The following is a 20,153-nucleotide window of genomic DNA, read 5'->3' as shown; positions in this document are numbered from 1 at the left end:
TGCGAATACGAGGTATACTGCCCTAAACTGGTTCGAAAACTATTTAAATGCTAGGCACAAATTGTAAAAATAAACAACAGCTATAACAGTTCCAAGGAGGTAGACTGTAGTGTACACAGGGATATGTCTTATTTAGTATTTATATCAATTATCTCTGCAATCTTAAACTAAACAGTCAGATAACGCTTTTGCAGATGACACCGTCTTAATTTTCTCCACTGACACGCCAAAAGAATGCAAACTGTATGCTGATCTTTTAACAGTAACAAATTGGGTCCAGTCAATTGAATTCAGTCTGAATGCCTCAAAAACTAAATATGGAAATTTTAACTTCCGAAATGCAACAAGTAAAATGAACTTTACTGCACAATTATTTTTGCATGATTCGAATTGCAGGACAAATTGAAATTACTACTGTGCGGAAATATAAAACGTCAATGTGATAACTTACTCCGTATTAAATTTTGATAGTAATTTAAGTTGAAAACCGCACATTACCGATATCATAAATAAAGAAAGGATTATATTAAATAGACTCTACTCCCTAAATAGATTCTTAAATTTAAATATGCTAAAAATGTTATATTCTGCATAGAACAAAGTACATTACAATATGGTATTTTAAGTTGGGGAAGAATCTATCATACTACGCTGAAACCTGTAGTTTCGACTCAGAATAAAGTAATTCAAATCTTAACTATAAACAAATACAAGGATACTGTAATGTGCAATAAATACAGCATACTAAACATACTATCCCTTAGATATTTATACTCTTATAGGTGTCTGCTATTCATAAAACATAGTAACGAATACGTAAATATCAAACAAGATGCTTTCCTTAGAAGGGCCTAAAATATATAGTTCCTAAAGCAAATAAAAAAGCAACGCTTAAACATTGTACTAATATAGGGCCAAAAATATTCAGTACACTACCTTTCACAATAAGAAATGAAATTAACCCAAACAAATACAAATCTCTGATGAAAGAATATTTATTTTCCCACAGAAATGAAGAAGCTCTGTTGAAAATATTTTTATAAATGATTGGTGTTAGCATATTTGTACTCAAAGGTCCAATTTGATGGGTAAAATGTTAAATTTTAAATGATATTTTACATATGAAACTGGATCTTCGTTTTATTTTGTTCCAAAACCCTATTATTGTTACGTTATGTTATGTAACCTTTGTGTATTGCAGGTCTCCTGTGATTTTACCCTGTTATTATATTACAATAATATATAATAATTATATTATATAGATGTACATATGTATATATAATGATGACGCATTGCATAACTTTTTGTAACTTTATGTATATAGTAACTTGGACGAGCTGTTGCTCATAGGTTACACATATGATCATTCATATGTTTAATATGAAGTTTAGAATAAAGTTTTATGAATTATTAAAAACAAAAAGAAAGAATAAAAAGGAAATTCCAGTAATACACAGCCGCTTAACATAACTCGTTTGAAGAGGTTTAATTATCAATTAAATTCAATTCTTTCCTAAATGTTTTACACAGAATGTAGAAAATCACTTTTCAAAATTGGGAATTCTTTGTGTTGCTAATATCATTACGGATAAAGAGACCTTGCAATAATGATAAATCTTCAAACGATGTGGTTATTCTCAGATATTGGGTGGTCTTCCAATCACTCATATACCACTGCAGTTACCTTACTAATCCAGAAATATAAAATGTGAATATTTACTGTTTCGCATAAATTGTGAATATTTACTATTGCGCATAAATTGTGAATATTTACTGTTGCGCATATTATATTCTTATTAATGTTTGGAGATTTCTGATGAGTGTTTATACTATACTGGCAAATGTATTTTTATCAAAAAAAAAGTAGTACACTGACGAGCTAGTTTCGCTAATGAAATTACTGATCGCTTCCTTTATGTCTATATAATTAGCACACTTCAAACAAGAAAACATGTACTATAGATATGGCAGTTTGATATTAAACCGTTAATGTTCAACACACAACTATATACTTGGATGACTAACTGTGGTTCATTCATCATCACTTAGAGTTATAAGATGATTGTTGGAAAAACTGATGTCGGTTGTGTTTAGAAAATATATTAGCGACTTCTAAAAATTATTCGAAAATTATTATGCCAATAATTTTTCATGGCACCGCTCTGTGGCACGACACACGAACAGAAGTCATGAGGCACGATAATACGATACACCTGAAAATGACTCTATAACAGAGCAGAAATTATACAGTTTAATTAATTGGTGCTTCAAATGATATCCAGAATATAATTTTGAAATTTCTTTATTACATTTCTGGTGAAGGCATATTCATAATTGCCTTCGAAAGCGTCTGCGGGGAAATAGAAAACAAACGATTATGCACTGACTGATTATCGAGGTTTATTTGAAGACAGTAAGTTTTTTTTTTGTCTGTGTGTCTGAGATAAACTAAACGTACTGTTTAAGTTTCTGGTTAGCGAACAGAAGTGCATTCAATATCAGAATCGCGACCGACTTTCGAAAACGTTTGTCGATGCTTGGACTCGACTTGTGTTTGTCAGTTATGCCCTTTGTATGGAAGTGGATGAGAGAGAGAGAGATATGGACCTGTTGCTGTAAATAACACCAACAGTAAATTTAAAACAAATGTACGTACTGTATGCACATAATAAAATGCGTTTTTTATTCTACTTTTTTTAGCATCGACAATGCTGTTCGACCACAGATGGGAGAACTCCTGGACACTTCTGCGCATGGTAGAAGGCGAATCCATTCCGATAATAGAGTAATCAACCGGTCCCGTGGGATGAGTTTGTTTATTATTACACGTCGAAAAATTAGCTTTTGTTTTATGAACATTCTAGTTTTTAAAGTGGTAACCAATTTACTTGTATAACAGTTGAAAATTAGTACAGCGACAGACAAGAAAGCATTTGACTTCGCGTGTTGGTGACGAATTCGTACAGTCCTTATCCCTTCAACATGAATTGACTATTCTTGGCGCTCTGCCAGCATCTCTCATCTGGGGGTAGACAGTACACCTGTCAAACTTGCGGATAGAGTTTTGTTACATCGTGTATATTTTAATTATAAGTAAAGCTTAATTATATTTAAATTTTAAGTATAATGTATTCATTATTTTGTCCCTAAATGTTTAGTGGGTATATAGTAATCCTACATAGTAGAGAATATTCAAAACTGTACTACACTTGGTATCGTGGAAGTGCAAAGAATTAAAGAAGAAAAAATAAATAAACTTGTTCATGGATTTGAAAAATGGTATATTGTAGTTTACTAGATACAAGAGGAAAATTTCTATTAGTGATGACATTAATATAAATGATTGTAGGTAAGCAATATTTGCTTATGTGTGAAAGAGAGGAATTATTGATGACAATTCTCTGGATATTGACTAGGAATATATTACACGTATATGCAATGAAAATAGGCAGAAATTGAATGTCTTTGTGAAAGAGAGTGGAGTGAATTTGTGGGAAAAGGTATTAATGAATAATGTGTATCGCTTTCTCTTATGTACTAAATGAAGTATTTATAGATTTGCAGATAACCCGGGTGGAAACCCAAACGTGTTATTGTGTTCAATGATTTCAACAGATTTTCGATTTATATACAATTCCAGCTGATCAGTACTTTAAGCAAAGTTTGAAGTGTAAATAGAAATGCAATTTGTATAAAATTTATACTTGATTTAATTATTTTTTTTCTCTAATGTCGCTTTAAATAAACACGAAAGTTTGTGGAGGTAAAAAAAAAAGAAAAGAGTTATGGATGCTTTACCTTATTTAATTAAATTATGAATATCGTATTATAGTTTACAATACCCTCAATTAATTTACATGTATTACAGAGTCATTAAATAAATGAGGAGTGTCTATTTAAATTACCATCCGTTTTGATTGATTCCTCTCTCCTTCTTAATCAAAATAAAATTATTTCCTATTTAGTGTAAAAAAAGTTCAATTGGGATTTTTGCATATTGGGTGCCAAATTTTCTTTATTTACTTTCATGTTTCAAATCATGTTTATTTCAGGTAGAGTAGTTATGTTGGAACTTATATAATATTATAGGTTCCTATGACAACTCTAGGAGGTTATTAACACTGACTGACTTTAAATCAGCCTTTGACCGGGATGCACTTGTGAAAAAAAAAATTAATAATTAAAAAAAAACTTTATTCATATAATCGTTTCCAAGCTTTTCCCGCTGGAAAATTTTCTGCGTACGCCCATGCCTCTTATAAAGATATATAGAAGAATGTAGTTACCTTAATGTGAGAACATTAAGGTAACTACTATTGATGTACAAAAGTATAGCGAAAAGAAATTTTCATGTTTAGATATAATTTTGAAATGTGTGAGTCTGTTTTTAGTTGAAAAAGTGCTCAAGGTTTGTCTGTCCGTATTAAAGGCTTAAGTGCTAGAAGGAACTTATGTTAGAGGCTTAATAGATTGCAAAAGCAATATATTACGCATCTAGGATGTAAAATGGACTCTAGAAGTATTTAGTGTTTTTTTCCATGTTTTGGCAAGTTTTATGCAACCATATTTATCCAAGTCAGGCTGAATTTTGAGTGAAGCTGCAGATTCTAAAAACAGTCCTGTTCTAAATATGTTCCGATGGGGCATAGTGAGATTTTTTCAAATGATTCTATGAGCTATATATATCCTAAGCATCGTCTGCAGGAACTGACCACAGTCATTATTACAGATGTATTTTGTACGTTCTTCTGAACGGATGGTGGCTGACTTCCATGTCTGTTCACTTTCAGCAACGGAGAATTCTTCATAGTTCACTGTGTTTCACTTAGTTTGTGTTCATTTGTGTGTGTGTGTGTGTTTCAAGTCGTCTTTTTTTACTCCTGGATATCTCTGTGAATGAGAAGAAGAATTGAAAGAATTAAATATTACTTGTAATTCTGTATCAGTGTGATTTCACTCCTTAAAATATTATATAAAATAAATATATAGTAAATAATAATATGGATTATATGAATACAAATTCACGTACACACACACACACAGATATATATATATATATTCGCATAATCCATATTTATGCATTAATTTCATGCAGTTATACAATTTTGTTAAAGATACCAAGCTATTTTAAATCTGGTTTTACTCCATTTCCAAAGTAAGCAAACAGACAATTTCCCAAGTAAGTCAAGTTTGCGCCTGCAAGCTTTGCAAGTCTAGCTAACCCTGCACGTAGTGCAAGACCAAGGCAACTCATGATAAAAGTAGTATAAGCTCTGATCACTAATCTTGATATTTACCCATAATGCAAAGCACGAGATGTGTATATATATATATATATATATATATATATATATATATATATATATATATATATATTTTTTTTTTTTTTTTTTTTTTTTTTTTTTTTTTTGAAGTCACTGTGAATTCACACACAATTTATTTATTTGTATATTTATTTTGTTCAGTTATTCTGGTTTGAATATATAAATGTGTGAAAATATACATAAATTAATCATTATGTGAAATAAATGCTGGGCTGAGATGACTACACTCAATTTGGGCCTAATGGAAATGAGTCAAACAAGGGAGTTGATACCTTTCATTCTTTGCATTTGCCTATATCTGATTTTAAAAATCATACTTAAGCTTCTTTGGAAATGTCACATGGAGAAATCACATCAATGTACATACCCACCACAAATCATACCCTTTGAACATCAGTACAAATGTTAAACCAGAAGAGTAAGAAACAAAAAAAAAATGAGTGTATTTTTCACTTTATTTAATTTCTGTATTTTAGATTCATAAATACAATATCATAAATAATATTTCAGTCAAATAAAAAATAACATAGAAAATTATCAAAATATACTAAAAACCCAAACACACACGATGTCACACTTAATCACAACAAAATTGCTAGTGTAAATTAGACATCTTAAGATAACACCAAGGAAACAAATCTACAGTGGGGGAGGGGAAATAAATTCTCACACAATGTATTTATTTATTTTGCTCAGTTATTCTGGTTAGAATATGTAGTTAAACTGAATTTTAAAATAAAATAGAGAATAAGCATTCAATTTGAGGGGGGGGGGGGGGTAAAATATAGAACCATATAAAAAACTCTGCATCGAAAGATGTGAAATCGCCACTCGTTGGTAGATAACAGTCCTTTAAAAGACGCTATAAGATTTAAGCTCACCACCGAGGAAAAAACATAGCACGACCACAGTGCGAATGAATTAACAAAGAGTATCAAATGGACAGAAATCTAAAGGAAGAAGTAGGCAACTAGATTTTCAGGGTTAGATACAGAAAATATTTACCTGCGAGGCATTTCAGCAACAAAGCGAAATACGACGACAAGTTGTATGTAGTTGAATCGATATCCACCTTTCGTTCCATTCACTTCATCCACTTATTCCCCGACTGTATAGTCTTCTGTAGATACACAATGAAAATACTCCTTTAAGACTTATATTCGAAGGTATCGCTCCAGCATCTGCCGTGATCGCCAATACATGAAACCCATGATCTCCTCTGGCCTGGCAAACGAAGTAGGGCTTGGTCCACCCAAGCATACCTCCTTCAGCTTGCATTCACAGCAGCAGTGATTCCTGGAAGCTATAGGGTATTTCCACCTTATGTGACTGCTAATTGATAAGTAGTATAGAAATAGAAGACATGACACAACATTAAAAAAAATTAATTTTAATTAGGAAAATATTTTTGGAAAATTTTCTAGTGTTTTTTTTTTCCTTTCTTGGGGGGGCCGTAGCCCCTGACCCCTGTGTTTGTGTGTGTGTGTGTGTGTGTATATATATATATATATACCAGGTGATTATAAAATAACGTAAAGTGTTCAGAGCCCTCTAGCGAGTAATGTATAGGACGAAACACATCAATATTCAGTAGCATACACAGTGGAACATGGGGATTCGATTTAACGGGAAAAAAGTACCAAAAGTTGCCAACAGGGGAAATTTTGGAGCTGCAAAATTAATTTTAGTAGATGTGACTAACGAATGATTTAATGGCAAATGAGAGACATCACACTCAATTTCATGACATTTATTGGTAATTACAAATGAGGTTCAATATGACCACCATTCTGATGTTTCAGGAACTGCATATGGTGCACATTTTCCACAGTGGCTTGCAACATATCAGAATTAATTTGTCTCACGTGTAACGTTATTCGATCTTTTAAAGTTGGAATATCGGGTACATGTCCTTGATATACAAGGCTTTTAAGAAATACCCACAGCCAAAAGTCACAAGGTTGAGATCAGGTGATCTTTCTGGCCATGGGGTGGGAAATGCACGACTGATGATTCTTCTGTCAGAGAAATGTTGTCGCAAATCATGCTGTACCTGAAGTCCGATGTAGGGTGGTGCAAAATTCTGCATGAAGATGGTCGAATCGAGACATCCTATTTGCTGCAGTTGTGGAACCACAAAGTTCTGTAACATATTGGCATACCGGTTACCATTGACGGAACAGGTCACTGATCCATTTTGGCGATTTTTCTCATAAAAGTATTGACCGATGATAAAAGATGCCGTAAATCTGCACCACACTGTGACTTTGGGTGAGTCGATAGGCATCTGCAGACACACGTGCGGATTATTTGCAGCCCAAATGCGACAGTTGCGTGTGTTAATATCGCCGTTCAAATAAAAGTGCACTTCGTCACTAAATAAAATCTGCCACGGCCATGCATCATCCACTTCTATGCGTGCTTAGAATCTCAAAGATAAGTCGATTCATGTGGTCGCATCACCAGGGCAAAATTCTTGAACATGGCTGTTTTTATAGGGATAAAACTTCAACATCTCATGTAGGATTTTCGTATGCGGTATCCGTTTGCCGGGATATTGCTTGTTCACTGCTGGTACCCTGCATATTCGTCATCTCCTGTTCCACAATAGCAGATGCAACTTGTTCAACTTGTGGTGATTGATTTGTTTGTGTCCCCTGCCTCCCTGCACCGATAGAGTTCCAGTAGTTTCAAATCGCCGAATCAGTTTTCGTAAATTTGTTACGCTAATCGGTCCTTTTCGTAAATTTTTCCTACACCTAAAATCACGAAGACAAGCACTGGCATTATTGTTCTGCTGATAATAGAGTTTGACTAACAAAGCATGCTCACATAAGGTAAGAGGCATCGAAAAGCAGTTCGTCTACAAATGATAAGAAATCTCACAGGCTTTCCTTTTATTGCATGATCGCTCAAAAGTAAAGCGATAATGCAAAATAATGCATTTTGCTCGGTAAACAGAGGTAAAATTTCCTTTGTTAGCGACTTTTGGAATTTTTTTTCTTTAAATCGAATTCCCATGTTCCACTGTGCAAGTGTACCGAATATTGGTGTGTTTCGTCCAATACATTACTCGCTAGAGGGCTCTGAATACTTGACGTTATTTTATAATCTCCCGGTATATATATATATATATATATATATATATATATATATATATATATATATATATATATATATATATATATATATATATATATATATATATATTAGAAACATCCATGCCCATGGTGAGATTTAAACCCACAGCCCATTGGCTAGAAAGAAGATTTGCTACCCGCTCGGCCAGCCGTGCAGCTTACCATGTGAAGAGAAAGTTACATGCTCTTCTGAAACGTTTGCTATATAAGCTTTGTTTCTAAAGAGAGCATTTATTTCTGGTGTAGTTACGTAAAGGGAGAGAGCTGCTACATAAGAATGATATACTTCTAAATATTGGAGCGTTTTATTTACTTACTCTTCATAAGCACATATTCACATTTTATTTGATAGTAGCAGAGGCAAAATTGTTTGCTGTTTAATCTTGCAGAAGTTACAGCATAAAAAGAATAAACTAAAATTGTTTTATACAGATATCGAAATTTGAAAATATAGTTCATAAGATAGGGATTAGGCAGTAGGGCAAATAAAATCACTGTAACTTTTTTTAAGTTTCCAATCTGTAGTTTATGAGAATTTTACATATTTTCTTATAATACGAGTATACACATACCTGAAATGGTAGTTATATTAACCTTTCCATCTGCTTCTGTAGATACTTGAAGAATTATCTGGAAAATGGAAAAGAAAATATATTACTGATGGTAAAACTACAACTTTCCGTCATCCTTAATTTTCGAAATTTTGAATATTTGCATTTCAATAAATTTCCATTTCCATTCCCTCAGTCTATGCTACTTGAAGTCCACCGTGGCGTAAGGATGTTTATTATACTAAAAGGTATTGGTTCCATACAGCCAGCACAAATGCCACCATAACGCAATGGCAGTATTTGTTGTTCGATTGTAAAGATGTGCTAGATCTTTAAAATCTATTTTTACAAGTGACATCCTTGATGCCAAATGCTTTCTACGATCAAAAACCTATATAAATGATTTTCATCTGAAGGCGTATTGGGGTGTCATCTCGAAGTCCACGAAAGTGCAAGTCCTGGATTTTTTTATCTGACAATAAAAACCGAGAGGCCGAAGAAGATATGCAATCAGAAGATATAATTACATTTGAATCATAGTAATAGTTGCTTCTGGCATCCCAATCAATCCAGTTCGCATCGCCAACAAGAGGAAGGGTGTCAAACATGAATATAACTTTCGATATTTTGTTGTTTCCAAATATTACAAGCGACTCCACAATAAGAGAAGTAACCAACACCATAACATTATTACGACTACGCAGAATAGATGGAACAAATCATCTAGCAAATAACATTTTCCTACTACACTTCAAGAACTTCTGATTTGAGTAGTGAAATACACATCATAATTCGTAACTCCATGTGTGATTTAAGTTGAAGACTGTACTTTGTTAGGAAGATGTGACGCTCATAGCAGCTTTTCCATGGAAACCAGAGCGCTATAACAATAAGAGAATTTTCTTACAACCTTTCACAAATGTAAATACACTCAAATATTTCTAGGTGGTCGAATGCACTGATGCCCTACGGTGGAAATGCAAAATCCTTTTCATAACTTTCCTCTACCTTCACATCAATTTGAATGGTCTGCTGGATAGTTTTTCGCCCATGGCGCATATATATATATATATATATATATATATGGGAATACATTTTTAACTTGGGTATATTGTATATTAGGATAACCATAATGCATTGCAGTATACATATTCTAGTGAGATGTGCTTTACATTATGGGAAAATACTAAGAATAGTGATCAGAGCTTTACCCACCTTTACAATGAGTTGCCCTGGTGTTGTACCATCTTTAGACTTGAACTTTGTTTCAGGCGCAAACTTAATTGTTTGCATACTTGGGATTAGGAGTTAAAATAACCAAGCATATAAAATTGCTTGGTTATCCTAATATATATATATATATATATATATTAGGATAACTAATATATATATATATTAGCATATTATATATACTTGGTTATAACCAAGTATATATAATATTATAATAACCAAGTATATTATATATATACTTGGTTATCCTAATATATATATATATATATATATATATTAGGATAACTAATATATATATATATATATATATATATATATATATATATATATATATATATATATATATATATATATATATATATATATATATATATATTAGGATAACCAAGCAATTTTATATGCTTGGTTATTTTAACTCCTAATCCCAAGTATGCAAACAATTAAGTTTGCGCCTGAAACAAAGTTCAAGTCTAAAGATAGTACAACACCAGGGCAACTCATTGTAAAGGTGGGTAAAGCTCTGATCACTATTCTTAGTATTTTCCCATAATGTAAAGCACATCTCACTAGAAGATGTATACTGTAATGCATTATGGGTGGGGTCACTACCCAGACCGGTTTCAACCTTTTTTGAGGTCTCCTCAGTGAGTAGCTAGACCCTAAATACCAAGGTTTTAGTAATATTTTTATATTTTAGTTTTGCATACTTGGGATTAGGAGTTAAAATAACCAAGCATATAAAATTGCTTGGTTATCCTAATGTACAATATACCCAAGTTAAAAATTTATTCCCATATATATATATATATATATATATATATAAGAAAACATTTTTTTTGTTTAACAGTGCGAATATTAATCAGCTGTCACTCTCATGTAAATAGATACATGAGAAAAATATAATTCACCTTATAAATGATATTTCGATGTAACATAAACAAGAGTATGAGCCTGTTACCTCTCTGCCTGACTGTAGAGAACCAAAAACCGGTAATCCTGTACATACCATTGTCATGTTTACAATAAAAAATAATATATATATATATATATATATATATATGTGTGCTTTCATATTACGTTCGATACGCTTCTGAGATTAAGTCGCGATCAGAAGACAAAAATTGAAATCACGATTAGAACACAAAATGCGACGGTTGAAAAACAAAAACGCGAAAAACTATCCAGCAGCCAACACAAATTATATATATATGTGAGCATATAGGTTTTCATATGTGTGCGAATCCTATGATATGCATACGTCTCTCGTGATATGTACTGTAGCTATACAAAGCAAACAGGTATTCTCCTAGATCCGACACTGTACGCGTATGCTTTCAATGGCACGTTGAGAATAACTTGAGGGTTTAGAAACAGGTTGGTTTATCAGTGGTCCATTCATACTTAGCAATGGAAAGACTGAATCGCTAAAAGTCAACTGCACCAATAATCATAATGCCAATCCAGATGAAGTAGTGTCATTCAACCAAGAAATGACCAGCAACATCGAAGATAACATTAAGAAACGATAGGAATTCAGAGAACCCACAGGGTTGGTAGTGGATCGAAGAACAGTAGATTCTCTACCTAGATATCAAGCATAGAGAGCGTAGACTACACTAGTAAAATAACATTGTGGCAAGTATTAGAGCGTTAGACGTCTGTTATACGATATAACGAGTAATATTTCGAAGTTGCAGACAATGCTTGCTTGGGAACGTCTTTGCCAGTCTGATGACGTAAGGCTTTTCTTTATGTCACACGTTAACGAAATGCTTGTTTCGTTATAGTACTTGGCAAGATGAACGCAAACGGAAGCGCATCATTTCTCCATAATGTAACGCTTCTCCCATAGGGAGAGCTTCAAGAAACAGACACTGTCTCTTTCAACAACACAATGCATCGAGCTATACTTGACGTTCTATTGTGAGATGCCTTGAAGAAAACCATGTTGGTAGAACAGAATTTCAGTGTACATCTCGACTCAAAATAACACTGTTGGCACAATGCAATGGGTTGTCTTTCGAACCAGCAAAATGTTTTTGCCTTGTAACATGAGTGTTTTATAGTCTTTTAACCAACGTACCCGCCGTACCGTGTATATAGGTCGATAATCACATGGATGCGAAATTTCCATTGAAGTGAATATAACCTTTTAATGTTATAGAAATAATACGAATTCTAAGTCTATATTTTGATATATTTGATCCAAGTGGCCGTTTAGGTGGTTAACAGTAACTATTTAACATTCACATTATTGTTATTATAAATTTAAGAGTCCATTTTCTAAAATATTTAAATATGACAGCAAATAGGGAGTAAGTAGCACGACGTACCTGAACATCCTCGTCAATAAAGGACAATTCATTTCCAATCAGGAATCCTTCAGGTGGAGAAGTTTTTTTAATTTTTATTTCTTTGGTATTTTTATCCTGTCTCTCAAAAATTTGTGCCCTAAGTGTTAAAGCGGCCTTTGATGTTTCTCCAGAAACAAAGAGCTAGAAGAAATCATGAGCTTTATTATATATTATTATATAATATATAATAAATGTACTGTTGTAAATTGGAAAGAAAAAGCTAAGCTATCTTTGGCAATGGAGCAGTCCCTTTTATAGCAATTAGGCTAAAAAGTTAAAATTAAATGAGGTTTTAATTAAAGGATATCAATGCAAACATCAAGTTTTTTGACAAGTGTTTTACCATCTTTACCTTCAAATATTTCACGCAGGTATTTGCATTGATATCCTTTAATTGTAATTATTGTAAGTATGTAATTAAAAGTAGTGAGCGATATACCAACAGCACTCAGGTGCAGAAATACATTCAGATAAACGAAAAACGTAACATGAAGGAACAAAAAAACACAGAAAATATGAATTACGCAAATTGTTTATTTATAGGAACTTATAATAGAGAAAAGGAATAAAAACCTGTTTTATATACCCGGTAAACTATCAATAACATGATGAGTACTGGCCGTTACTTAGAACGTCAGTCATCAGATGTGCATAGCCAAAATCAGCTGTGAGCCAGCCTGATGATTATTTGTGTGAAACGTATTGTATTGGGAGAAGTTCGGTTGGTTCTAGAGTATACGAGAGTTAGGTTGGTTTGAGAGTATAGGGGAGTAATTTATTTTGTTTAATTGCAATGAGAGGGACAGCAAATGTCTTTTTGTTTATGGCACACCAGGTGGTTTTTATTGCTATTGATTCAGACAAACGTAATTTGGATTCATTTTCTTGGAAATATAATGGTGACCTATTCGGTTTTAGGAGTATTTTTAGAATGTTTATCATGCAAGGATATCTCAATTAGTGCGATTTTTATTGCTGCTGATATGCTTTCGTTCGTGTTTTCCTTGTAGTGGAAAGCAATCTCGATAATACTGAACAGAACGAATGGTAGAACAATATAACAAGTATTGCATGCTGATTGGAAGTTAAACATATAAACTACTTTATGAAATAGTAGCATGTCGGCCTTTGTTATTGTGGTTCTATGCTTTAGTAAATTTTGTCGTTTGTTGCTAGTGGTGAAGATAATTTTGTGGTTTAAATATTAGAATATTCGTTTTATCATTTATAAATGTTTTTGATATAAGGGAATTTTAAAACTGTATGAGGTTTTGATATCTGGCTTGGGAAACAGAGATGTGATTTTGGGCTGAGTGAATAGAGAAGTCTACACTTTTTTGGGATACTATCCAGAGCTAAAGTTCTTACAGACAAGTAATTTCTTAGTTTAAAGTTGTAAGAGAAGATGAGTATTTGTAGGTTTTAATGAATTGTGTTAATATGACAGATATTTTGCACAATAAGGATAATAGGAGGTGAAATATAAAAAATTTCAATTGTATATGCGGTATACTTTGGTTCTCATATGATGATCGAATCGTATTCAAGAGAGAATTTTAATCTGGGGATAAACGTGTTGGAAGAACGAACTTACTTTTTTATGGCATTTGCATTGGAAATGCAAATACCATACAACAGTTCCCTTTCAAAAACATTCCTGCATTATGATGAGCTGTGAATAAAGGGACGCAGACTACAGGCGTATAGGCCTACTTGTCGTAGACGTCTGTCATAGTTTGTCGAGATAACAGCGCAATTGTGCTTGAGTGGAGCCGACTTGCAAACTGACCTGCAGTGGTGTTTTGCTGTTATAACGGTTGTTCTGTTATAAATACAAAAATACCCCATATACTCTCCCTCATCGTACTAAACACACACACACACACAAAAAAAAAAAAAAAAAAACGGCTAGCTTAGAGACCGTTTTCAGTTATCCACATCTCATGCCTGGCATTTTAACGAAATGGCTAGCACACGTGATGTATATTGTTGATTTACCGTGTATATAAGAGGTTTTTATTCATTTCCTTTGTTCTCAGCTGTTTCAAATACAAAAATTTGCATAAATGATCCTGTTGGTATTTATTTTGGTATTCTTTTTTGTCATTGGTTTTATGCAATGTGTGACCTTATACTGAGCAATTAAATTCATCTACCGTCTAAAAACATTCAGAAATATCTATGGCAACAGTTCGAATCAAGTCCACGACTTGATTGGAAGCTCTGTCCACTCGAACTAGGAGAGCAGAATTAATGTTACATTTGCTATCGAAAAGGATCTGTTAAATCAATTTTGATTTTAACTTATACTTCTGAAATTTCTATTTTTAATTTTGTAATTCTCACTAGCTAATCTGCTATTCAAAACTGTATCACAATACAGTTTGGAATACCAGATGTGTCATACAATTTTTGTTTATTAATACTCTCCTATGCTTGTTAGCAATCAACAAATATCAGACAAATATTCCTATCAATTTTCAAACTTTAATAATTTCTCTAATAATAACAATTATAACAATTTTTCTAATAATTGTTTAATTACATGTAGCTGATCAGTTGAAGATTTTCTTTAATGAAACCTGTATGGTAGACACCAGCTGTCTTTCCCATGAATGAGTTTAATCTGTTATCCAAAATAGAAGTAACTGTTTTTTTTTTCATATCGTACGTAACAGAAAACCTCTATAATTTCCGCTGACAGTTTTTTCGTTCTGTTAATATATAACTGAAAGATCAAATTCCTCCATTCTTCTGGCATTTTCTCTTTCTTCCATATAGTTAAATGAATTCATATAATTTTGTCTTCTAGTTTCTTTCCTCCTGCTTTCATAATTGTGCAGATATTTTATACCGTGTCCAAGAGTTAAGGACGAACTAAAATGTTCGTGACTACAGCCAAATATGAACATAAATTTATTTCCAGCACAATAATAAATTATATTATACAAAACTTTGTTACTGTCATACATTTCTTAGAAATTAAATTTCAATACACTTTTGGCAAACGTTAAGTACAGTGCTTACAGAAAACTATGTGGAGGGATATTTCAGTATGGAATATATACCTCGAAATGCGATGCAGCCTCTCACAACTTCGTATGATGCTTAGTACCAAGTGATTCAGGAGGTTTTTTCTGCAGAGGAATTTCGAGAAGCAATCCGTCTCCCTATTGCTCCTAAATGATTCTATGAAGCAAAGATCAGTGGGAGCGTGCTGTACATTCGATTCGATTAATATTTCCGGTCTCCAGAAATATCTCCACTGCACATGCACGATGTGGTGTGGCATTGTTATCCATAAAAATGAATTCTTCGCCTACAATAGAAAGGAACAATAGAACATGACGTTCCAGAACTTCGTGGCAATATCGTTCACTAGTCATAGTTCCTTTTTTCAGCACTTGTAGCTCGTTGCGTCATAGTGACACTATTAAGCATAGTGCCACCTCGCATCATGACTTCGCACCCCCCCTATCAAAAATATTCTCGCGATAGTAAGCATTACCACTTTCACGCCAGACTAGATCAAGATCACTGAAAACGTTCTTTACGATGAGCTGTGAAGAAAGGGACGCAGTTTACAGGCCTTCGGGCGTATATGCCTACTTACTGTAGACGCATGTCACAGTTTGTCGAGATAACAACGTAATTGTGCTTGAATGGAACCGACTTGCAAGCTGACCTGCAGTGGTGTTTTGCTGTTATAACGAAAAGTCTCTCCTTATGCTCCCTGATAGAGATAGGGAGACCTCTTAGCAAACGGGTGGAACTCATTCCATTGGTTTGAAACGCTGCCCAGAGCATAAATGCAAGCTATTTGAGACACCATACTTTCTGTAAATATCAGTAATTCTCCAGCCTCTTCTAAGCTGTATAATAATTGTTCTCCGTATGAATCATTTAGATGATGTCTTTGCGACATTACAAGACATCCAAGCTTACAATTTTATTCCTTCACGAAAAGAAGCACTTTATTCCTTTAAACACAATTATTCGTTTAGAGCAGCCTTTTGCCTTTTATCCTGTTGAGTGCTTCCACTGGACCCATTTGCGTGCGATTCGAAAATTTGAATGTGTACCAGCTTTCTATTCGTAATCGTCAATTATACAACTTGCCAGAACTGAGTCGTCCGAATTTGCGGTTGTAATCTTCAGAAATAGCGTTTGTCCTTCGGTTTTGGACAACAGTGCAACTATTCCTGAGATGTACTGTTCGTGAATGAATGTACTATACTGTTAAACTCTTGCTTTCATGGTAGCTTTACAGAATTATCTTCTACAGTAATAGTTGGTATAGTTTTGAGTTGTAGAAGTAATGTTCAGTAATATATTGAAATATTCTCTCCATCTTTTATTATTATTATTTTTTATTCGTACCTTGTTTATCACTGCATATAACATATTTTACTTTCCTTAGTTATGCTATATGCTGATCTAAGTTCATCCCTGTCCCATTGTGCGCATTACTCCACTAAGGGCTAGTCTTTTCTATCTTCGTCAGGTTTATTATAAATTACAATTATTATTTATTTATTTCGTGATACCTCCAAGGAGTCCAAAGGCTTATCAATTTTATCTGCCTCTCGTCTCAGCTCTTTGTATTTTAATTCTTTAGCTCTAGTTGGTCTTGCAGTAAATTCTTTGTATGTTTTTTTTTTTATTGCTTGAGTATATTTTTCATCAAACCAAACTCTCTTTTCTTCTGATTGTTTTCGAATCCCAGACTTTTCTTTTTTGCAGTATTCAGAAGCCATTTTAATGTATGTCCAGCTTCTTTCTATATGTTGTTCTATGTCTATATTTTCGTCCTCTCATTTTCTTTAATTTTGTGTTGGAAATTAATTTTGTTTTTAATTCCTTTCATTTACTGCAAGGTAAGCTTTAGTGCTGTTTCATTTCTTTCTGTTTCTTCACTGAGGTTCTGTTCTTAAACTTATCTCTGATGAGATAATGGTCTGAAGCACATGATCAATATGATTAAATGTTGCACATTTATTATTTTGAGGAAACACATCACGACGTGTGAATGGAAGCCTGAAATGTTTCTGTTATGTTTCCGTTTTCTGTCAACTTCCATCATCCTTACATACAGTTAAGTGACACCCTTTAAAGACATGCCATATATACTATAGGGAGCCAAATCAGTAAAAGGGTTCAGTAGTTCGGCAGATAGATTGTACACGAAACCAAAGCTGATAGTGACGAATAGGGAGTCTTCCCAACGAGTTAGCAAGAAATCTTGCTGCTAATTCCTCTGCCGAATCGTTCGAAGAGCGAGTCGAAGTAATAGCGGTGTGAAAGGCACACTGTCATTACTACTTATCGGGGTGACAACGGGATCTATCTGTGTTGGCGTAATGGTCGCGAATCTTTCACCTCCCAGTTCGTGTCCATACTCTTTTTACATTCTCCTTTTCTTCCCACCAATAATAAAGTTTGACATAACTGAATACAGTGTTTTTTGGAAATGACAAAAAATCTCCCACAAACAACAACCTCACCAAAGTATATAGAAACAATAAAAATCTAACCACACACACACACACACGCTCGCGCGCACTTCCACATCCACTCATCAGATTTCTTAGCCAAAACATTTTGTCAAATTTACTCTTCTGGCCTCTTATGAAATACAATATGGGATGAAAAGGTTCCTGAAAAAGGTGCAAGACGAAGTAATATATATTCAGACTCTGAGTATATCATTACTTTGTTTCCATAATTAAATTAAAATCTCATACTTTGTGCGTAAAATTGTTATTTTTACGATTATTTATATCCACATTGTACTAGAGTAATTAATATTCTAGAACTATTCTATTAGCAGCATATTAATACATTGCTCTCAACAGTTATTCGAGTTAGAAGATTAGCAAACTTTTCCGCTAATAAATAAAAGTAATGATTATAAAATACTTCAAACTTGGAACCGTTTTAATTAAAGAGAAGAATAAATATTTGGAGAGGTTATATTTACACTCATGTTTCTGGTAAAACGAAACCATGGACTTCTGATGAGAACATCTGACTTTCCATTCAGCACAAGGTGTTTTCCATCAGCTAAAAGAGAATGAAGAAACAAAAGATATAAATATTACAAGAAAACTATTAAGTTTTTTGAAACCATGCTTTTTGTGATTAGAGTCATAAGGATTTCAAACTAAACAATTATGGATGTTTCTTGCCTCTAAAAATTCAACTTAATGACATTGCATTAATGAAGAGATACAACAATCACAGTACAGTAATATCTAAATAAACAGGGAAATGATTTATTGCAAAGATGATGCGTTTCTCGTTTTCGATTCCCAAGCTTTTTGATGTGCGAGTGTATTCAGAACAAATCTGATAAATATGTTGAGTGAAGTTCAACTTATCATTAAATTTAATATACGAATGAGCAATAGAATATATATATATGTATTGGATCATGATATCATTCAATACCGCAGTATTTGGTATTTGAACCAGAGCCATTTTTGCCGTATGTAATGAGAAATTCCCTAGCATAGTGCGAACTGAATATTCATCATCACTGCAAAATCTGACTCTCAGGTTTAGTGGAGGAATAAATGACATTATTTGTGTCTGTATATGAAAATTCGATAGTCAACCTATCTAGAAAAGTGGTATCTTTAATCGGAAGAACTAAATTTGAAACAGTCTCCTGTTGTTTTTGAAAATAACGAGTTCTATGTGCGTATCGTTTTTAAGACAGTACACATCTCGGTTTCACATGGTATAGGGAAAATTAAAGAAACGTGTATTCCTTGTTGATTTCAGAATATGTTGTAATGTTTTAAAGAAAGTGAAACTTGTATTCTGACATAAATTTTTCTATTTTAATAAACACTTTGGAATATATCTTAATATAAATTTCAGATATATTCCAAATATATCTGAAATTTTGTTCTATATACCTATTACCCTATTTTCCATTCACTTTAATCCTAGAAAAATATTCTGTTAGGAGAATTGTTACTTACGTGCCCCACTTTCTGCGTTGATGTAAAGGCTCCATCCCTTGTCTAAACAATCTCTAAATTCACATTTTGGTTCTTCAAGGAAATGAAAGAACAGCATTAGTTGCGAAAGAAATTAAGATATTAAAGAATGATTATTATATTAACAACTGAGTATTGATTCAAATAAATCCATATAAAAGCAAGTTATATATTTCAATTAAGCTAGAATGTGGTGTGCTACTTTTTATTTTTTGTTCCTGTTATTTTCCTAACCCAATGGGGTAAGTTGAAGCTCTAACTCTTATTTATTTGTTTAGTTTATTCAATAAGAGAATACTTGACTTGTCACTGAGTTCATATTATTAAACATTTCATATCTTACTTCCTTGAAATTTTCAGCTGTTATTAAGATATATCATCTGGTCTTATATTCAGCTAACTTTCTGATTTCTAAGTATGTTCTTTTTCAGAATATCTTATGCTAATAATTAAACGAAAAGTTTATAAGTATGTATATTACTACACTTCTCAAGCAAATAACTTTCCCCTTTAAACATTCAAAAGTGATCTGCAATGAAAAAAAATT

The 20,153-nt window shown here is 33.1% G+C and overlaps 1 protein-coding gene across 1 annotated transcript; it reads right to left on the bottom strand.

Annotated features, from left to right (window-relative positions):
* Positions 1–9,036: 9,036 nt before the first annotated feature.
* Positions 9,037–19,685, bottom strand: LOC150092204 (uncharacterized; the record flags this gene model as incomplete). Its single annotated transcript, XM_090415209.1, has 4 exons — positions 19,589–19,685; positions 18,580–18,662; positions 12,579–12,740; positions 9,037–9,094 (listed from the first exon to the last, which is right to left on the bottom strand). Coding segments are annotated over exons 1-4 (400 nt in total), but the record flags the coding sequence as incomplete, so codon positions are not given.
* Positions 19,686–20,153: the final 468 nt, after the last annotated feature.

The sequence above is a fragment of the Typopeltis vanoorti genome, unplaced genomic scaffold (assembly GCF_054136105.1).
Source record: "Typopeltis vanoorti isolate ZY-2024b unplaced genomic scaffold, IOZ_Tvanoo_1.0 HiC_scaffold_186, whole genome shotgun sequence".
Taxonomy (NCBI): domain Eukaryota; kingdom Metazoa; phylum Arthropoda; class Arachnida; order Uropygi; family Thelyphonidae; genus Typopeltis; species Typopeltis vanoorti.
The sequence above is the reverse complement of the archived record's forward strand: the minus strand, read 5'-3'. Positions and strand labels throughout refer to the sequence as shown.